At 48.1% G+C, this 20,841-nt stretch overlaps 1 protein-coding gene across 4 annotated transcripts in view; it reads left to right on the forward strand.

Annotated features, from left to right (window-relative positions):
- Positions 1-3,108, forward strand: part of GPR20 (G protein-coupled receptor 20) — a 31,379-nt gene extending 28,271 nt beyond the window's left edge. For all 4 annotated transcript variants that reach the window (XM_081918946.1, XM_081918945.1, XM_081918947.1 and 1 more), the window contains one exon: positions 1,249-3,108. In XM_081918946.1, coding sequence (XP_081775072.1) covers positions 1,270-2,307 — 1,038 coding nt within the window. In that variant the 5' untranslated portion in view covers positions 1,249-1,269 and the 3' untranslated portion in view covers positions 2,308-3,108. The remainder of the gene's footprint in view (positions 1-1,248) is intronic.
- The last annotated feature ends 17,733 nt before the right edge of the window (positions 3,109-20,841 follow it).

A 20,841-nucleotide genomic window follows, 5' to 3' on the forward strand; every position in this document is an offset into this window, starting at 1 on the left:
CATATGCAAATTGCCGTTTCCCTTACCACTGAGCATCCAGACATATCTGGAAATAAGGATAGGGCCAGGCCAGGCTTTGAGCCCTCGCATCTTCAGCTTCAAAAACGAATCATGGGATTCAACATGTATTACTGTCATTACATGTCAGGGGACTGCCATCGGAACAGGGGAGAGAGGCGGGGTGGGGGAGCGTTGGGATACAGAGAGCCTCCAAAACTCCTGAGGAGCAGTTCCTCTTCCAGCGGTGGTAAAAGCCACACCTCCAGTGGAGAAGAGAAGTCCGGTCCGTGGTCAAAGGTGCAACGTGGAGGCAGTCCGTAGTAGCTGAAGCTGGGTGCAGGGCAGGGAGTCGGGTGAAGTCAGGAACAGGCATACAAGTCAGGAGCTCAGGCAGGGAAGCAGGACAAGGTTCAGGCAGGAACTAGCAACCAACAATGTTGGGACTGGGGCTGGCCGGTTTTTATCTGCCCCTAGGTATAGGGCAGCCCCGATCCTATGGTGACTCGCCTCTCCTGGCCTGGAGGCGAGCACTCCTCCTGCGGGAGCTTAGTTCCCTCTGCCTCTCTGCCCTGAGCCTCTGCAGCTCAGGAGAGGCTGGAGGGTTACCGGACCCAGAGGCAACCTCACCTTCCCCTGACGGGCTGAGAGTGGAGCACCTGCAGGCAATGGGTCCTCCATCACCTCAGGAGTCAGAACAGACTCAGCTGGTGCCTGCACCTGAGGATCCAGCACAGGTGAGGACCCTTCAGGCTCATGCCCCAGCCCCCGCTCAGCTGGTTCTGGAGGCGGGGAATCCTGTGCAGGCTGGGATCCCTCAGGTTCAGCGTCCGAGTCCAAATCCCAGGCCATCACAGAGGGAAGGGGCCAGCCAAGCGAGGAAAGGGCTTGAGGATGCTGCTGAGAGCCCCAGAGCCTCACCTAGCCAGGCTGGCCAGGAGGGATGCACGCCCCTTCCGTCACCCAGCTTGCGCAGACGGGTGAAACGGAAGGAGGGGGGGAGGAGGCTTGGGGTGTCGATGTTCTTATGTTGGAGGAGAAACCAGAAGGGGCCACTCCCGGATTCTGCAAGTGACTAAGACGGACATGAACTTTGTGGATCTGCACTGTAAATCGTTTGCACAAATAAAACCTGTAAAAGCCAGGTCGGAGTCCTGCCTGGTTACTCACGAGCAACCACCACCCGCATCTGACATTACAGTTCTGTGCAAATGTGAAACTGAGACTGACTCTTTGCTTGGTGTCTTGCAGGTGCCTGTAAAACACTCGACCATGGCATCTTCCAATGACTCCACAGTGTCGTCCAATTACACCACTTACAGCCTGTTCAACAAATTTGTCCACCTCGATGGAGAACTGTCGGACACGTTTTATACCCTGTGGATAGTGCTGGTGGTGATCAATGCCATCATTTTCCTGGTGGGCGTGGTGTTGAACTCTCTGGCTCTTTACGTCTTTTGCTTCCGCACCAAGACGAAAACCACCTCGGTCATCTACACCATCAACCTGATCATCACCGACTTGCTGGTGGGCTTCTCGTTGCCCATCCGGATCATCATGCACTATAGCGCCAGGAACTGCCAGAGGTGTGCCCTCGTCCACATCTTCACCTACTTCGTCAACATGTATTGCAGCATTCTCTTCCTCACCTGCATCTGCATCGACCGGTACCTGGCCATTGTCCAGGTGGAAGCCTCCCGCCGGTGGAGGAACCCCAACTACGCCAAAGGCATCTGCATTTTCATCTGGGTCTTTGCCACCGTGGTCACCTTCTCCATCCTCACCATGGCCATGCAGTTCTCAGATTGCTGCATCGCCCAGATCCTGCCCCTCATGGTCTGCGAGTACCTGTTCCCCCTTGTCATCATCACCTTCTTCACCACCAGGATCATGTGCGCCCTCTCCAAGCCGACGCTCATGCACCAGAGTCGCGAGCGGCGGATGAGGGCAGTGCAGCTCCTCATCACGGTCCTCATCATCTTCATGATCTGCTTCACTCCTTTCCACGTGCGCCAGCTGGCCATCTCCATCAACCCGGCCATGCCCAATGACATCAGCTTGATCGTCTACCACGTGACCGTCACCTTGAGCAGCCTCAACAGCTGCATGGACCCCATCGTCTACTGCTTTGTCACCAACAACTTCCAGTCAACCATGAAGAACATCTTCAGGAAGTCTGAGCCTGAGCAGACCAGTGGAGACATCATCAGCGTAAACAAGGGCTCGGGCTCGAATGCCATTATGGCCTTCTCAAATGCTGTAGGGACCCCGCTGGCCCTGCCCTCACCAAATAGTACAGTGAGCTCCTAAAGGCTGCTGCGTCCCCATGTACATTGTTGTAAATGTCAGACTATGCGACACTATTCTCTTTCCTAAGAGTAATTTAGTACATCACGTGGACCTTCATCAAATATGAAGCAAAACTCCTTGGGTTCTCCAGTGGCACCAAGAATGGCAGGCTGGCTTTCTCTTGTGGGAATGATACGGCAAGGTCTCCACTTCATTGCCAGTTCCTGGGTTTGCACCCCAGGACGGAGTCTGCATCCCGATTTTGCAGACCAGCTCCCTCAACCTGGGAACCACAAAGCAAAGGACAGTCGCAGCTACATATTTTGGCAGGTCTGTCCACTTCTCCACCATCACTTGGAGAGAACTTGAAACACAGAAGGGTGTTTTGCTTTTTTGTTCAGATGCCACTCCTATAGACAGTTTCAACCACGACAGAAGGAAATGTTAACAATGGGTGCTTCCAGACTATTGCTATGTTCAAGTGGAATTCAGCCACGGACTGGCAAATTTCAGCTGCTTTGGCATTCTTATGCAGCAGATCCACCTTTCTCTCCAAAATCGTTAATTTTCTGCAATAAGGAGATTGATGGGGAAATGCAGTGGAGAGTGTGAGATAACAATTGTTTTATGCAACGTTTGTACAATCGACTCACAAAAAAATCAGAATGGATGCTCAATAAACAGTCACTATGGTCTCACCGCCTGACAAACGTTGCACAAATAAATCAGAATGGATGCTGTCTGGAAGCAACCAATGACTTAGAACTTTGAAGGATAATAATAAAGGAGATGAACAATTTTGAGAAATTGGTGGTGGTATTATTATTAATGTGTATCCCAACTGAATGCAAAAAAACCAAGAGAGCAATAAACAAGAGATTTATTAAGCACGATTAACTATGAGACTTATTTCTCAGGAATATTATTATTTCTGGGAAAAGTCACCCAAGATAGCTGTGGGCAAACTGTGTTTTTCAGGCACTCGGATGTAAGAAAGACCCCAGTGGAGTATTTTGGGGATAAAAAGTAAAACCAGGATATTTCCACAAAGAAATGAGGGAGGGAGAATTCTTAACCCCTTCTCTGCCTGCTGATTTTTCGCTGCAGTTTCCCTTCTTATCTGATTTCCATCCTTGCAGGTCTCGTGTCAACTTGTCGAGAATCAGTTGGGGGTAGTTAGGGAAGGTAAAGGGACGCGGGTGGCACTGTGGTCTAAACCACTGAGCCTCTAGGGCTTGCCAATTAGAAGGTTGGTGGTTTCAATCCCCACAAAGGGATGAGCTCTGTCCCAGCTCCTGCCAACCTAGCTTTACGAAAGCACACCAGTGCTTCCTGTGGCAGGAAGGTAAATGGCGTTTCCGTGCGCTCTGGTTTCCATCACGGTGTTCCGTTGCGCCAGAAGCGGTTTAGTCCTGCTGGCCACATGACCTGGAAAGCTCCCTTGGCCTGAAAGCGAGATGAGCACCTCAACCAAATTAAAAAGCATAAACCCAGCCAATCAGCGATCACGCAGCGGTGAAGGGATGACATCACTGCATGACATAGACAATCAAATTTGGCTTCATGATGACATCACTGAGAACAAAGGAGGGAAACTGGGGGATAGAACAAGAAGAGCAATACAACTTGAAATGGTACATGCTTTTGCAGACACTATTCGAACTAAATTTTAAGTTCTCCTTTGGGAGAACCATCTAAGATTTTCCAGACCGCACCTGTCCAAGGACCATTGTGGGGGTGGGCTTTGCCACAAAAAGAGCACCTCCTGGCTGCCTCCATCCCCCACCTCCTCCTCCCCCCAAATGCCCATCAAAATAGGGCATAGTGGAAAATCTAAAATGTCAACGGCTAGCCCAGTGGAGCATTGGAGACCTCCAGTGGCTTTGCTCATGCTTTAAAAGATCATGCTTTAAAAAAAAAAAATTGAACAAAGGAAGCTGGTTTCCCCCTGCTGTCATGACCAGCTTCCTACGCCCAATTCAGTTGACAATCAAAGTTGGCATTCTTAAAATTGAATGATGGGAGGAAGGCTTCGCCCCACACTCTTCCCGGGTTCTTGAATAAGTCCAACCATTGAGATTGGAAGAGGAGTGGAGGGCTGTCCATCATCCATCAGGACATTCAGCAGAGGGAGCGCAGAGGTAAATATTTGCCACGGGTGTTTAGATTACGCTCCATTAATAGCAGGAAATTAAACAACTGGCAGCCTCCATAGACCTCCTGCTTTCTTCACTGTCCTGACAATCTAAGGCCATCGTGGCAGCAGGCCAGTGGAAAACATTGGAGAGGAAAAGCCACCAAACGGAGAGGATTTTGCTTCTGTCAAATCACGCATCAGGGCCAAGAGTTGCCCGCTTAGTTCCCAAGAGGGGTTCTGTGTCTCTAAACAGTTATCATGCCAGGCAAAATGACACCAATTTCCCCATCCAGTCAAAAAAATAGCAGAAGCTGCACCTGTTGAGCTTCTGCCTATCAGGCAGCCATTAAGAGCTAGAACCTGTCTGAGTGTCTGGAGGCTGTTGGAGGATGGATGGCGGCTAACAGATTGAGGTTGAATCCTGACAAGACAGAAGTACTGTTTTGGGGGGACAGGTATGGAGGATTCCCTAGTCCTGAATGGGGTAACTGTGCCCCTGAAGGACCAGGTGCGTAGCCTGGGAGTCATTTTGGACGTTTCTGAGCACAATTCAAAGTGTTGGTGCTGACCTGTATATCTGAAGGAGCGTCTCCACCCCCATTGTTCTGCCTGGACACTGAGGTCCAGCACCGAGGGCCTTCTGGTGATTCCCTCGCTGCGAGAAGCCAAGTTACAGGGAACCAGGCAGAGGGCCTTCTCGGTAGTGGCACCCTCTCTGTGGAACACCCTCCCACCAGATGTCAAAGAGAACAACAACTACCAGACTTTTAGAAGACATCTGAAGGCAGCCCTGTTTAGGGAAGCTTTTAATGTTTGATGCATTATAGTATTTTAATATTTTTTTGGAAGCCGCCCAGAGTGGCTGGGGAAGCCCAGCCAGATGGGCAGGGTATAAATAATAAATTATTATTATTATTAACCTCTGAGAAAGGGTGTAATTGCACCCAACCCTTCTCATTCCTAAGCAGCAGACTGAGCTGATGGGTTACGTTGAATGTGGGGGAAATGGCAGCATTTTGATTCATGCTTCATCCTGAAAACTCTCAAGGTGCTCTGGCCTCAGTCAAGTGATCTTTGCTCCACCTTTTAGGCCTTTTCACAGCAACGGCTCTGAGCATCTGCTGCGAAGCTGTTGGCATGAGTTATGTCCTGTTTAGCAGGTGGTGGCAGTTTGTGCCTGCTACACAAACCAAGTTCTCAGTTGCCTGACCCCTTTTGACCTACTACTATATACAGCGGAGCTCATGAAATCCCCTCCAGGAGCCCAGCTTCCCTCCCTTTCAAACACTGGGCGGCAGAAACTGATCCGTTGCCTTGCAATTTCAGCCAGTGATTGGACCTCAACTACGTGCCTTGCCTCTATGGCACTGTTGTTGTTTTTTAGTCGTTTAGTTGTGTCCGACTTGGCACTAGAAATGCTATATATTTGGGAATCAGATATATCAGAGTTGATGAGCCAGGATGTATGTACATGGCACAATCCAGTTTTCCCAGCCGACATTCATTTATTCTCTACCGGTCTGGATTAATGAATCTGAAACGCATGCTATTGTGTAGTAACATACCCAGAGCCGTCTTTCCCATTGGGTTTACTGGTGCGTTGCGCCAGGGTGCTGGCCTCTCAGGGGCGCCCCAGCGAGTGGGGGAGTTGCATGGCTTTACAGGAGGCCTCCCCTTTCCCTCCTGCATGCCCGCCAGCTGTGCCCTGTCCACCATATGGCTGGCAGGCATGCAGCTTCCTTCCCAAGCCTCCGCGGGAGAAGAGTGATCCCCACAGAGGCTTGGGAAAAGGTCGACAACTCTGGGAAAAGGGGGGGGCACACCGGAGGGGTCTTTGAACCACGGCACCGTATATGCTTAAGACGGCCCTGAACATACAAGTGCGGATTCAAAGTCTTTGCTCTGTCTGTAGGCACACTTTGATCGATTAAGGAATACCCATGCTTTTTACTATTTGGGAAAACAGCTGAGCTCAGAAGTCGAGCTATGGCAGGGTCCCAGGTTTGATCGTTGGCGTCACCAGTTGAAGACAGATCAGAGAGCTGGTCGCTGCCAATCTGAGTTGAACAATACTAGACTAGGTAGACCAATGGTACGACATGGTAGGAGCAAAAGCAGAGCCCAGGTCCCATCTAGTCTAATGCCCTGTTTTCACAGCCTCAGGGGCCCCAAGGAGAAGCCCAAACACAGGAGCTGAGCATAATAATAATAATAATATATTAAATAATAATAATATATTAAATAATAATAATAATAATATATTTATACCCTGCCCATCCTCAGTCACTCTGGCCGACTCCCAAGAGAATATTAAAAACATGATAAAAGATCAAAACTTCCCTAATAACTTCCCTAAACAGGGCTGCCTTCAGATGTCTTCTAAAAGTCAGATAATTGTTTATTTCCTTGACATCTGATGGGAGGGCGCTCCACAGGGCAGGCGCCACTACCGAGAAGGCCCTCTGCCTGGTTCCCTGTAGCTTTGCTTCTTGCAGTGAGGGAACCGCCAGAAGGCCCTCAGACCTGGACCTCAGGTCCGGGCTGAACGATGGGGGTGGAGATGCTCCTTCAGGTATACAGGACTGAGGCCATTTAGGGCTTTAAAGGTCAGCACCAACACTTTGAATTGTGCTCGGAACGTACTGGGAACCAATGTAGGTCTTTCAGGACCGATGTTGGTCTCAGCAGCCGCTCCCAGTCACCAGTCTAGCTGCCACATTCTGGATTAGTTGTAGTTTCCGAGTCACCTTCAAAGGTAGCCGCACTTAGAGTGCATTGCAGTAGTCCAAGAGAGAGATAACTAGAGCATGCACCACTCTGGCAAGACGGTCTGTGGGCAGGTAGGGTCTCAGCCTGCGTACCAGGTGGAGCTGATAAACAGCTGCCCTAGACACAGAATTAACCTGCACCTCCATGGACAGCTGTGAGTCCAAAATGACTCCCAGGATGTGCACCTACTCCTTCAGAGGCCCAGTTACCTGAGGACCAGGGAGTCCTCCACACCTGCCCGCCCCCTGTCCCCCCAAAACAGTAATTCTGTCTTGTCAGGATTCTACCTCAGTCAGTTAACCTCAAGGCAAATCTAAAAAATGCAGTATAAACACAGAAAACTGGAAAACACTGGCCTGCGAGCACTCCAATTGGAGAACAGCCTTTACCAAAGGTGTCATGGGCTTTGAAGACACCCGAACTCAGGACGAAAGGGAGAAACATGCTAAGAGGAAGGCATGCTTGGCAAACCCTCACCAGGATCAACTCCTGCCAGGAAACCTATGTCTCCACTGTGGAAGGATGTGTGGATCCAGAATTGGCTTCCACAATCATTTACGGACTCACTGTTAAAACTGTGTTTAAGGAAGACAATCTTACTCAACTATGAGGGATCGCCAAAGAAGAAGATCGTAGTCTGATTAGATGCTAGAAGTGGGTAGGGAGCCGAACACCGCTGTTCCCGTTTCAGGTTTTCACAGCCTTAAATGTCCAGGCAGATTGTGCTCTAGCAGGTATGAGCATAAGGAATGTTGAAGAATGTATACTGCTGCCCTCTGCTGGGAAGAATTGCAAACTCTTCTCCTTATCATGAACTGACTTGGCTAACATGGGAAGGTGGCTAACAGTATTGTCTCCTCTGAGTGACAGAGGATGTGTATGTATGACATATGTGTAGAATAAACACACACACATACAGAGGAATACTCAAATCTGTCAATCTTGGTTTCTCTCTGTTCCTTATTATTCCTCAGTTCTCAGCATCAGTTAGCAATCGTCCACAAGACAAAAACAAAACACGGTGGTTTTGCAAAGTTCTCCCAATATACACGTTTTTATATGCCTGATTTGCACCTTTCTGCAAAGCAATTGCCCTAGCATAATGCATTTATGGGATGTTATTTTCCCTAATATATGCAATTTTGGGCACACTAAGATAATAGCAAGAATTATTATTATTATTATTATTATTATTATTATTATTATTATTATTATTATTTATACCCCGCCCTCCCCAGCCAAGACTGGGCTCAGGGTGGCTAACACCAGGTAAAAACAATTGATTAAAATACGACTTAAAAACAAGATTTAGTACAACATTAAAATGCAGTCTCATTTCAGTAGGAACTCAAATCAAAAACATTTTGGGGATGAAAACGTCCAATCTTCAACAAATCTATGCATTTTTGCTGGGATCTGCATCCTGGCTGGGATCTGCATCGCAAAATTCAGAGAAATGCAAATTTTGAAGGATAGCTAGGTTTCGTTTCCCATATTGTTTGGGGGAATGTGAACTAGGTAGGTTCTCCTTTAAATGCAAACTGAATCTAATGTCTCTCCCCCCCCCACACACACACACCGCCCCACTCGCACACACATATTCTTAGGATTGCCACCTGTGTGCCTGCATGAGTGTAAACATCTCAGAAGGAAATGCAACGCAGAAAAGCAGAGACAGCTGATAATCACTTTGTTAACTGTGGCAATTCATAAAAATATTGCTGCTAATACAGACAAAAAATTGCTCAACAACAGTAATAGTGAGAATGATGAGGAAGATTTTGTTGTTGTTTAGTCTTGTCCGACTCTTTGTGACCCCCTGGACCAGAGCACGCCAGGCCCTCCTGTCTTCCACTGCCTCCCACAGTTTGGTCAAACTCATGCTGGTAGCTTCAAGAACACTGTCCCACCATCTCGTCCTCTGTCATCCCCTTCTCCTTGGGCCCTCCATCTTTCGCAACATCAGGGCCTTTCCCAGGGAGTCTTCTCTTCTCATGAGGTGGCCAAAGTCTTGGAGCCTCAGCTTCAGGATCTGTCCTTCCAGTGAGCACTCAGGGCTGATTTCCTTCAGAATGGATCAGAATGGATTGGATCTTCTTGCAGTCCGTGGGACTCTCAAGAGTCTCCTCCAGCACCAGAATTCAAAAGCATCATGAACATACCTATTTATCTCTGTGTGACATACTTCTGAGTAAAAATGCTTTGGATTGCAGTGAAAGGCTACTCAGTCTGTACCAGTTACCTGGAAGTAAGCTCCATTGAATACACTGGGACTTACTTGTGTGTAGACAGTGATAGGCTCCATTTACAATAAAGGAATAAACACTCTGTGCATTACCTAAGAAATGGCTGCCTGCTGAAATATTGCAACAAAAGAATTTGAAGCCAATTGGTGAGCTTTTCCTTCAAAATTATAGGAAGGGCTTCGTATGCCAGTTTCAACAGTTCCTTCATTTGGTGCAGGAATATTATTGTCAGGATAAACAGTACTCTGTTTTTATATCTCTACAGACACATAAACCACTTTTAATTGTTCTCTGGGGTGTGGAGGGGAGGAAAATGGAAAAGTGGGACATTCTGGGATCAAATCAGAAACCAAGATGGCTTCTGTCATTCTGGGCTGTCCCTGGAAAAACAGGACGCTTGGAGGCTATGTAGTAGATCAACGCTTTTGCCAATTTCAGGAACAATTTCAGAGAATTAAGCTCTGGCTCGGATAAGTTGTGCCTCTGTGATGTTCCCCCCCCCTTGACCACTAGATGGCGCCGACATAAAGGACTGCTCTGCCATCCCAACTCAACCAACAACCCTTTCCCTGCGCCTCCTGTCTCTAGTGGATTTCGCTCGATCGTGCTTTCTCCTTGCAACATGTTCCTCACCATCTTGCGTAACCGCAGCACCTCCGGTTATAATCTTTGGGCGAACCTCCAGGAACCTCTCTCTCTGCTGATCCGAGCAATAAGGTTCTTACTGCTTACCAGCTGCCAGTGAAAGGGCTACGCTTCACCAGCTGGGTTGCATTTAATGGCATTACAGTCCTCTGCAGGTCTTGGTTGAGAGAGCTGAGAGGCCTGGGTGAAGCTCCTAGCTGGCAGTCAGGAGAGAGAGCGGCTGTCTTGGCCTTTACTGCAAACTTCCCGGAGAACTTCAGCTGCTGGGGGGTCTAGAAATCTAGTTAGCATAGAATTATGAGTTTTGGGGATGTGGGTGGCGCTGTGGGTTAAACCACAGAGCATAGGACTTGCTGATCAGAAGGTCGGTGGTTTGAATCCCCGCGATGGGGTGAGTTCCTGTTGCTCAGTCCCAGCTCCTGCCAACCTAGCAGTTCAAAATAACGTCAAATTGCAAGTAGATATATAGGTACCGCTCCGGCGGGAAGGTAAACGGTGTTTCCGTGCGCTGCTCTGGTTCGCCAGAAGTGGCTTAGTCATGCTGGCCACATGACCCGGAAGCTGTACACCAGCTCCCTCGGCCAATAAAGCGAGATGAGTGCCGCAACCCCAGAGTTGGTCACGACTGGACCTAATGGTCAGGGGTCCCTTTACTTTTACCTATTATGAGTTTGGGGCATTAAGCTGTTTGCAGGACCCGACCCCTCTAAGTTTACGTCTGCTGGTATTCCCTTGTGTGCCTTTCAGAGGTTTTCAACCTTATTGAGTCCCCAGCACTCCTGTGGACCTAGGACCCACATACCTATGGGACCGCCTCTCCTGGTATGCCCCGCGGAGGACCTTAAGGTCCACAAATAACAACACTTTGGAGGTCCCGAGCCTCAAAGAGGTTAGATTGGTTTCAACTAGGCTCCAGGGCCTTTTCAGCACTGGCCCCGTGTTGGAATGCTCTGTCACAAGAGACTAGGGCCCTGTGGGACTTGACATCTTTCCGCAGGGCCTGCAAGACGGAGCTGTTCCACCTGGCCTTCGGTTTGAACTCAGTCTGACCCTTATGCAACCACTACTATGCTATAAGATCCACTATCCTGTAATATTACATATGAGCCTGTACTACTGATGAGGCCTAGGATGGCGAAACAAGGCTCATATTCCGGAAATCCTTGTCTTAGACTGTGAAAGGATTCTGGGGAACTGTAACAACACTTCATGTGGATTATTGGACTCTGTAAACAGACAAGTGGAATAGACACATTGTGTGGACCTTATGCATGAACTGACTAGAGAATGAACTGATCCACTGGGTCTTCTGCCTTTTTCATTGAACTTTATGAGACTTCCGTTGAAATCTACAATTTGATACAACGAAGTATACCTTATTTATTTAAAAGTACAGCTGGTTAGGGTGGTGGCGCTGTGGGTTAAACCACAGAGCCTACGACTTGCCGATCAGAAGGTCGGCGGTTCGAATCCCCGTGACGGGGTGACCTCCCGTTGCTCGGTCCCAGCTCCTGCCAACCTAGCGGTTCGAAAGCACGTCGAAGTGCAAGTAGATAAATAGGTACCGCTCCGGCGGGAAGGTAAACGGCCTTTCTGTGCACTGCTCTGGTTTGCCAGAAGCGACTTAGTCATGCTGGCCACATGACCCAGAAGCTGTATGCCGGCTCCCGTGGCCAATAAAGCGAGATGAGCGCCGCAACCCCAGAGTTGGTCACGACTGGACCTAATGGTCAGGGGTCCCTTTACCTTTTACAGCCGGTTTCGTCTTGTGTGTTTACTAAACAGGTCATTGGCAACAGGGTTTTTCAGATTAAATTTAATCTGAAATTAAATTTAATCCAGATTAAATTGGGAGTGGGTTACATTCTTTCGCTATGACAGTTTCCCAGCCCAGAACACTTTTGGTGTAGTAGTTAAATGGTCTGACTAGACCTGGGAGACCAGGGGTCAAATCTCGACTCGGCCATGAAGCTCCCTGGTTGACCTTGGCCCCTGTGCGCTTATCCGTTGCCCTGATAGGCTCTGCAGGATTGTTGTGCGGGGAATACGGGGAAGAGGCAAGCCATGGACACCACCTTGAACTCCTCGCAGGAAAGGTGGGTCATAAATGCAGGAATCCATGGAGGTGCAGGTTAATTCAATATCCAGGGCAGCTGTTTATCAGCTCCATCTGGTACACAGGCTGAGACCCTCCCTGCCCGCAGACTGTCTCGCCAGAGTGGTGCATGCTCTGGTTATCTCCCGCTTGGACTACTGCAATGCGCTCTATGTGGGGCTACCTTTGAAGGTGACCCGGAAACTGCAACTAATCCAGAATTCGGCAGCTAGACTGGGGACTGGGAGTGGCCACTGAGACCACATAATACCAGTCTTGAAAGACCTACATTGGCTCCCAGTATGTTTCCAAGCACAATTCAGAGTGTTGGTGCTGACCTTGAAAGCCCTAAATGGCCTCCGTCCAGTATACAGTGGTGCCTCGCAAGACGAAAATAATCCGTTCCGCGATTCTCTTCGTCTAGTGGTTTTTTCATCTTGCGAAGCAAGCCCATTGACAGCTTAGCGGATTAGCGCTACAGCTGTCAAGCGGCTTCCAGCGATCAGCTGTTAAGCGGCTTATCAGCGGAACAGCTGATAAGCGGCTTAGCGGCTTAAGAAAAGGGTGAAAAAAGCGGAAAAAACCCACGGGGGGATGCAAGATTCTTTTCGTCTTGCGAAGCAACCCCATAGGGAAATTCGTTTTGCGAAGCGCCTCCAAAACGGAAAACCCTTTCGTCTAGCGGGTTTTTCGTCTTGCGAGGCGTTCGTCTTGCGGGGCACCACTGTACCTGAAGGAGCGTCTCCACCCCCATCATTCTACCCAGACACTGAGGTCCATCTCCGAGGGCCTTCTGGCAGTTCCCTCCCTGCGAGAAGCCAAGTTACAGGGAACCAGGCAGAGGGCCTTCTCGGTAGTGGCACCCACCCTGTGGAACGCCCTCCCACCAGATGTCAAAGAGAACAACAACTACCAGACTTTTAGAAGACACCTGAAGGCAGCCCTGTTTAGGGAAGCTTTAATGTTTAACAGACTACTGTATTTTAATACTTTTTGGAAGCCGCCCAGAGTGGCTGGGGAAGCCCAGCCAGATGGGCGGGGTATAAATAAATCATCATCATCATCATTATCATCATCATTATTAGTGCTCCCTGAGATTTTAGCTGACTTCAGCATATCTTGTATAAACACAACCCGTGCTATAAATCCAGGTGGGCATGAATCCGTCAAGTGGATGACATGGAGATCTTGTAACGTCTTCTTAATTGCCCAGCGGTGATTCAGTGGCTATGTGATCTCTGGGCATTTGGCTACACAAAAGATTTTCTCCAAGGTCAGGGCGGAGGTTTCGTGGCATCTGGGCGGTCCCTGCCCTGGAGCTCTTCTGAACAGGCTCTTCCTTAATCCTCCCAAAGGCAAACGACCGGACAGGTCAGGCAGGTGCAAAAGGTTTGTGTTTCTGGCTTACCTGACCCACTTTTTGTCCATTAGCATCTGGAAGAGTGGCAGGGTTCCAGGTGAGCTCGCACGGGTAGGATTGCCACGTTTGTCCTGGCAAAATACAGGACAGGACAGAGCGGGGCGGTTGGAGGTGATTTTTTTCCCCTTTCCATCTAGTTCAAAAAAATCCCATTGCAATTTATTGCAGCCTAACAGGGTGGCCCTTCTGGAATCTGCCGCATGCGCACACACACATACACATGGATTTGCAAATCTGTCTGTGCTTCGCTACCCAGAGCTTAAATACATGACCTATCAAACATTCTGAAGGAGCGTCTCCACCCCCAGCCTGAGGTCCAGCGCCGAGGGCCTTCTAGCGGTTCCCTCCCTGCGAGAAGTGAGGTTACAGGGAACCAGGCAGAGGGCCTTCTTGGTGGTGGCACCTGCCCTGTGGAATGCCCTCCCATCAAATGTCAAGGAAATAAACAACTATCTGATTTTCAGAAGACATCTGAAGGCAGCCCTGTTTAGGGAAGTTTTTAATGTTTGATGTTTTATCGTGCTTTTAATATTCTGTTGGGAGCCACCCAGAGTGACTGGGGAAACCCAGCCAGACGGGTGGTGTATGTATGTATGTATGTATGTATGTATGTATGTATAAATTATTATTATTATTATTATTATTATTATTATTATTATTATTATTATTATTATTATTATTACCTTTCAAGCACATGCATTTGGAGAGGATCTCTAAGTTGATCAAAGGAGAGAGAAGGAGGATCCCTAACTTGGCGGGGGGGGGGGAGAGAGAAAACCTGAAATACAGGACAAATTCTATCAGTGCAGGACATAGCATTTTACACTAAAATACGGGATGCTCCCGTATTATACAGGACAGGTGGCAACCCTACATGCAGGTGCCGTGCCCCCTGGCTCAGGCACACCAAAGAGGGCTGAGTTTTCCCTCTAATTGAAGCATGCTGGCATTTCGTAAGGGGTGTTCCTCTCTCCGAATGCTCCAAGGAAAGGCACGTGGGCAGCAAAGTATCACGCAGGACATAAAAGCATAAATTGAACAAAGAAGAGCATTGGTCACTCAGGAGATGGGAACCAACTCATAGAATCATAGAGCTACAGAGTTGGAGGCTTCCGGTCCTGCCTGCCTAAATGGAGGCAGCCCCCACAACAGCAGGGGATCATCAGCGAACGAAAAACAAGGAAGACAGCAGGTAATAATAAAATAATAATAATAATAAAATTTTATTTATATCCCACCCTCCCCAGCCAAAGCCGGGCTCAGAGCGGCTAACAACAGTAAAATCACATAAAATCACAATCAATTAATTGAAATACATTCTAATATCAATTCATTCTAAAATCAATTCAGAATCAAATTAATGGCAACCATTGGGCTAGAGTTCTATGAGGATTACCAAAGAAGGGGGTCAGACTGTGCCTTGGCCTAAGGCCTGGTGGAACAGCTCTGTCTTGCAGGCCCTATGGAAAGATGTCAAGTTCCGCAGGGCCCTAGTCTCTTGTGACAAAAAGTGTTCCACCAGATCGGGGCCACATCCGAAAAAGCCCTGGCTCTGGTTGAGGTCAGCCTAACCTCCCTGTGGCCTGGGATCTCTAAGATGTTTTTGTTTGAAGACCGTAAGGTCCTCCGTGGGGCATACCAAAAGAGGCTGTCCCGTAGGTACGAGGGTCCTAAGCCGTATAGGGCTTTAAAGGTTAAAACCAGCACCTTAAACCTGATCCTGTACTCCACTGGGAGCCAGTGCAGCTGGTGTAGCACTGGGTGAATGTGATCCCGTGGTGAGGACCCCATAAGGACTCTTGCCACGGCATTCTGCACCCGCTGGAGTTTCTGGGTCAGTCTCAAGGGCAGGCCCATGGAAGAGGCAGCATGCTTGTTTTCTCCTGCTCTGGAGGGTAGGACTCGAACTGATGGCTTCAAGTTTCAAAGGAGATTCCGACTGGACATTTGGGGGGGGGGGAATTCTGACAGTAAGAGCTGTTCAGCAGTGGAACGGACTCCCATGAGACCACCTCCCTTGGAGGTTTTTAAGCAGAGGTTGGGTGGCCATCTGTCATGGATGCTTTAGCTGGCATTGCTGCATTGCTGGGGGTTGGACTAGATGACACTCAGGGTCCCTTCCAGCTCTGCGATTCTACAATCCTATGCCTTCACAGTCAAGGGAAGAACTTCCAACACTAGCTTGTGGTGGGTTTGCTGGGATCTTTCTCTAAGCACACCTTGCAAAGCACAGAGGATGCTCAAAAAAGATCATAGAATCATAGACTCATAGAGTTGGAAGAGACCACAAGGGCCATCGAGTCCAACCCCCTGCCAAGCAGGAAACACCATCAGAGCACTCCTGACATATGGTTGTCAAGCCTCTGCTTAAAGACCTCCAAAGAAGGAGACTCCACCAGACTCCTTGGCAGCAAATTCCACTGTCGAACAGCTCTTACTGTCAGGAAGTTCTTCCTAATGTTTAGGTGGAATCTTCTTTCTTGTAGCTTGATCCATTGCTCCGTGTCTGCTTCTCTGGAGCAGCAGAAAACAACCTTTCTCCCTCCTCTATGTGACATCCTTTTATATATTTGAACATGGCTATCATATCACCCCTTAACCTCCTCTTCTCCAGGCTAAACATGCCCAGCTCCCTTAGCCGTTCCTCATAAGGCATCGTTTCCAGAAGATGGTGACCCAGAACACTCAGGTGAGGACAAACTGTCTGGCATAAGCAGCTGTTTTGACTGTTCCTACCTTTGTGCTATTTCTCACTGCCTCGGGTGGTGTCTACCTGAACCGACCAGAATTTTAACTATTTAGTAATGACAGCAAAACAGGGTCTAATTTGTGTGTGCCTGTTTAGTCCTGGTTCGGTGCCATAGAGGTGTGGAAGTCATGTACTCTCTGCCCTCCAGCCCATGAACAATAAACAGAAAATAAAATTCATGGGCAGTTTTATGGGGTGATTTTCCACAACTAGCGACCTGCTACGCAGCATGAAACTGGCATGCAGCAGTGGTACGAGATATTTTTCTACTCCACACCAGATTCTAATCGGGTGGTAAAATGTCCCCAAACAAAGCTGTTTTTGTTGTGTCAGAAAGAAGAATATATATATCAGCTTCTTTCCATTTATTTTTTTCAATTGAAAAACCATATGCATTGCCAAATCCTGGAAGACCTCTAATCTTAATAATTTGGATTGCTAGCATTCAAAGGTTTGGCAAATGGCCTGTCTTGAAAAGATATGTCATAAACTAAAAGTATGTAAAAGGCAGGACTCAAATGACCTACCTCCCATATGGTATGATTTTCTTTCTTATACAAATATTGAGGCCACCGGTATATGCAAAGGTCTGGCTCATTTAAAATTATACGGGATCTTTATTCTCGACCACAATGGAACTCACAGGTGGAGAATACTAATTTGTAAAGGGAATCTTTACATGAGTTAATACTTTTGGAGCTTTGGAGCTGTGCTGTATACATACCCTTCAACATTTATCCAGTGAAAATAGGGGCGCCCTATTCCATAACAACAGGGGACGCGGGTGGCACTGTGGGTTAATCCACAGAGCCTAGGGCATGCCGATCAGAAGGTTGGTGGTTCGAATTCCCGCAATAGGGTCAGCTCCCGTTGTTCAGTCCCTGCTCCTGCCAACCTAGCAGTTTGAAGGCACGTCAAAGTGAAAGTAGATAAATACGTACCGCTCTGGCGGGAAGGTAATCAGCATTTCTGTGCGCTGCTCTGGTTCGCCAGAAGCGGCTTAGTCCTGCTGGCCACATGACCCGGAAGCTGTACACCAGCTCCCTCGGCCAATAAAGCGAGATGAGCACCACAACCCCAGAGCCGGTCACGACTGGACCTAATGGTCAGGGGTCCCTTTGCCTTTACACCATAACAACAACAACAACAACAACAACAACAACAACAACAACAACAACAACAACAACAACAACAACAATTTTATTATTTATTCCCAACACATCTGGCTGGGTTGCCCCAGCCACTCTGGGCAGCTTCCAACATATATAAAAATATAATAAAACATTAAACATAAAAAACTTCCCTGTAGAGGGCTGCCTTCAGATGTCCTCTAAAAGGTTGTATAGTTACTTATCTCCTTGGCTTGGAGTCACACATGCCTCTGGTAAAAATAGGGCAACCTACCATACCCTCCAAAGGGACACGGGTGGCGCTGTGGGTTAAACCACAGAGCCTAGGACTTGCTGATCAGAAGGTCGGCGGTTCGAATCCCCGCAATGGGGTGAGATCCTGTCTCTTGGTCCCTGCTCCTGCCAACCTAGCAGTTCGAAAGCACATCAAAGTGCAAGTAGATAAATAGATACCGCTCCAGCAGGAAGGTAAACGGCGTTTCTGTGCGCAGCTCTGGTTCGCCAGAAGCGGCTTAGACATGCTGGCCACATGACCCGGAAGCCAAACGCCAGCTCCCTCGGCCAATAAAGTGAGGTGAGCGCCGCAACCCCAGAGTCAGCCACGACTGGACCTAATGGTCAGGGGTTCATTTACCTTTTCCCTACCCTTCAACATTTCTCTGATGAAAATAGGGACATCCTAAAGAAAAGCAGAATATTCCGGAATCAAATCAGAAACCAGGATGGTGTCTGTAAATCTAGGACTGTCCCTGGAAAATAGGGACACTTGGATGGTCTGTGTATCTTTGAAATTTCGGCCTTGTAAGCTACAGTGTTTTATAGTCTACATTTTTTCTTCTTTGTTTTTCTTCTTTGTTATGTTTGGGTATTTTTTGATAATGAATCAAATTGTAGAAAGAAAAAAGTTTTCTTAAAAAAAATTTTTTCACTTATATACAGTACAGTGGTACCTCGGGTTACATACGCTTCAGGTTACATACGCTTCAGGTTACAGACTCCGCCAACCCAGAAATAGTACTTCAGGTTAAGAACTTTGCTTCAGGATGAGAACAGAAATCATGCAGCGGCCACAGGAGGCCCCATTAGCTAAAGTGGTGCTTCAGGTTAAGAACAGTTTCAGGTTAAGAACGGACCTCCGGAACGAATTAAGTACTTAACTGGAGGTACCACTGTATGTGCTTTAATGCACATTTCACTCTAGTATTACAGTGGTACCTCGGTTTAAGAACAGCCCTGTTAACGAAATTTTCGGGTTACAAACTCCACGAGATTGGAAGTATTGTTCCGGTTACCAAACTTTACCTCAGAAGCCGAACGGTGGAAGGGCACCAGCGGCGGGAGGGAAAGCGCGCCTCAGTTTAAGAACAGACTTCCAGAATGGATTAAGTTCATAGACTGAGGTACCACTGTATATACATTTTTGTACCCATTACCTGGCTGGAGTACTCCATCACAAAGTTCAGAGAAGGGCACATTTCAAAGAGTGTGTGTGTTTCAATTCACATATTGTTCTGAATGTGTCGCCTTCCATGGTGAGTACTCAGTGAGCATTGCATCTAGTTTGGTGATTGCTCAGAGGAGATTTTTCCTGGGCGTTTTGCATGTTTTCTATGAGACTTCGGTATACCTGAAGGAGCGTCTCCACCCCCATCATTCAGCCCGGACACTGAGATCCAGTGCCGAGGGCCTTCTGGCGGTTCCCTCATTGCGAGAAGTGAGGTTACAGGGAACCAGAGAAAGGGCCTTCTCGGTGGTGGCGCCCGCCTTGTGGAATGCCCTCCCTTCAGATGTGAAGGAAATAAGCAGCTATCCTATCTTTAAAAGACATCTGAAGGCAGCCCTGTTCAGGGAAGTTTTTAATATATAATGCTGTACTGTTTTAAACATTTGATTGGAAGGCGCCCAGAGTGGCTGGGCAAACTCAGCCAGATGGGCAGGGTATAAATAAATTATTATTATTATTATTATTATTATTATTATTATTATTATTATTTGGCAATGAACTAGGTTTGATAAGCCACCAGCCGCCATCTTGTGACCCTGTTTACCAAATGTGTGCCTCCCGTTATGCAACTCACCCCAGAGTCTCCTGTGATCTCTTCCTGATGTGCAGGTTTGCACATAGCTATGGTGAAAAACAATTCTGCTTCCTCATAGTTTGCAAAGATGGCATGAAACACGGAGGAGGAAAAAGTGCATCTGTAAAAAGAAGGACAGCTTTGACCGATGAATTTTAATAAGACAATGAAAGTCAGCAGGGCTCAACCCTGTTACATAAACAGAAGAGGAAACCTATCTACCTGTTTTGGTTACGGCAAAAGAAGAAGGCATCAGTGGAAAGTGAATTTAAAATTTACTGATTGTATAACTTGGAGAATTATATGAAACTGATGTATCGATGGTATATTACTCCTGCAAAAATGGCAGAAATGTATAGAACAAGCTCCAATAAGTGAAGAATGTGTTTAATAATAACTGAAGAAGATGCTTAAAATAACTTTTGCGTGGACAGGCGGAGTCCCCAGATCCCGCGTGGTCCCCCCGTCATGTGGAATAACGACTCAAGACAACGTGCTATGGGATTAAATTGGCCACAACTTTATTAAATTTCAGATGTGGGTAGACCTTGGCTCAGGCATTGGGCATTCTCCCTCCCCAGTCCCCAGCCAGGGACCTAGGGAGCATCAGGGTTATCCAGTGGGGGGGGGGATGGGCCGGCTCTGGAGAACATATGTTCAAGCAGAAATAGCCGCCCCCGTTACGCCGCCACCACAGGGGAGAGCAATGACGACCTTTCGGCGTACGGTCAAAGCCTCCCTTCAGAAAACCCCTTTAACGGGGAACCCTGGTATCGCCGCCGCAAAGAGGAAGATGGACTAAAGGATTCTGCCCAAGGCCTGATACCGCCAAAGTTGTGACGTTTTGCTACGGGAAAGCCGAAACCTGCCAATGCAGGAAAATTCCTTTCCGGCCCTTTAACAGCGACCTTAACGTAGCAGCGCCCGCATACCTGTGAAGAAAAGTTAACCTGCAAAACCTGTGAAGAAAAGTTAACCTGCAAAATAAGACATTAACTGAGGGTGGGTAGGGAGGGAGAAGCTCTGGAGCCAAGTGAGGATTCCCAGGTAAGATCCTCCCTCTATTGTGTGGGCAGGTAATTCCTCCCCTACCTGGCCTGGTCTCCTTGGCAACGCTTCCCCCAGGTGGGATTGGACAACTGACTGAGGTAGGCGGAGACCTCCAGGTATCCCACCTGAGGGAAGGCAAAGCCAAGCCTATGCTGATGGAGCCGCTCCAGATCCAGGGCTGCACGCGTCCACGCAAAGGGCACCCCCTATTTCAAGCGGGGAGCGGTCATTGTTAA

This window comes from Podarcis melisellensis (genome assembly GCF_964234715.1).
Source record: "Podarcis melisellensis genome assembly, chromosome: 7".
NCBI lineage: Eukaryota > Metazoa > Chordata > Lepidosauria > Squamata > Lacertidae > Podarcis > Podarcis melisellensis.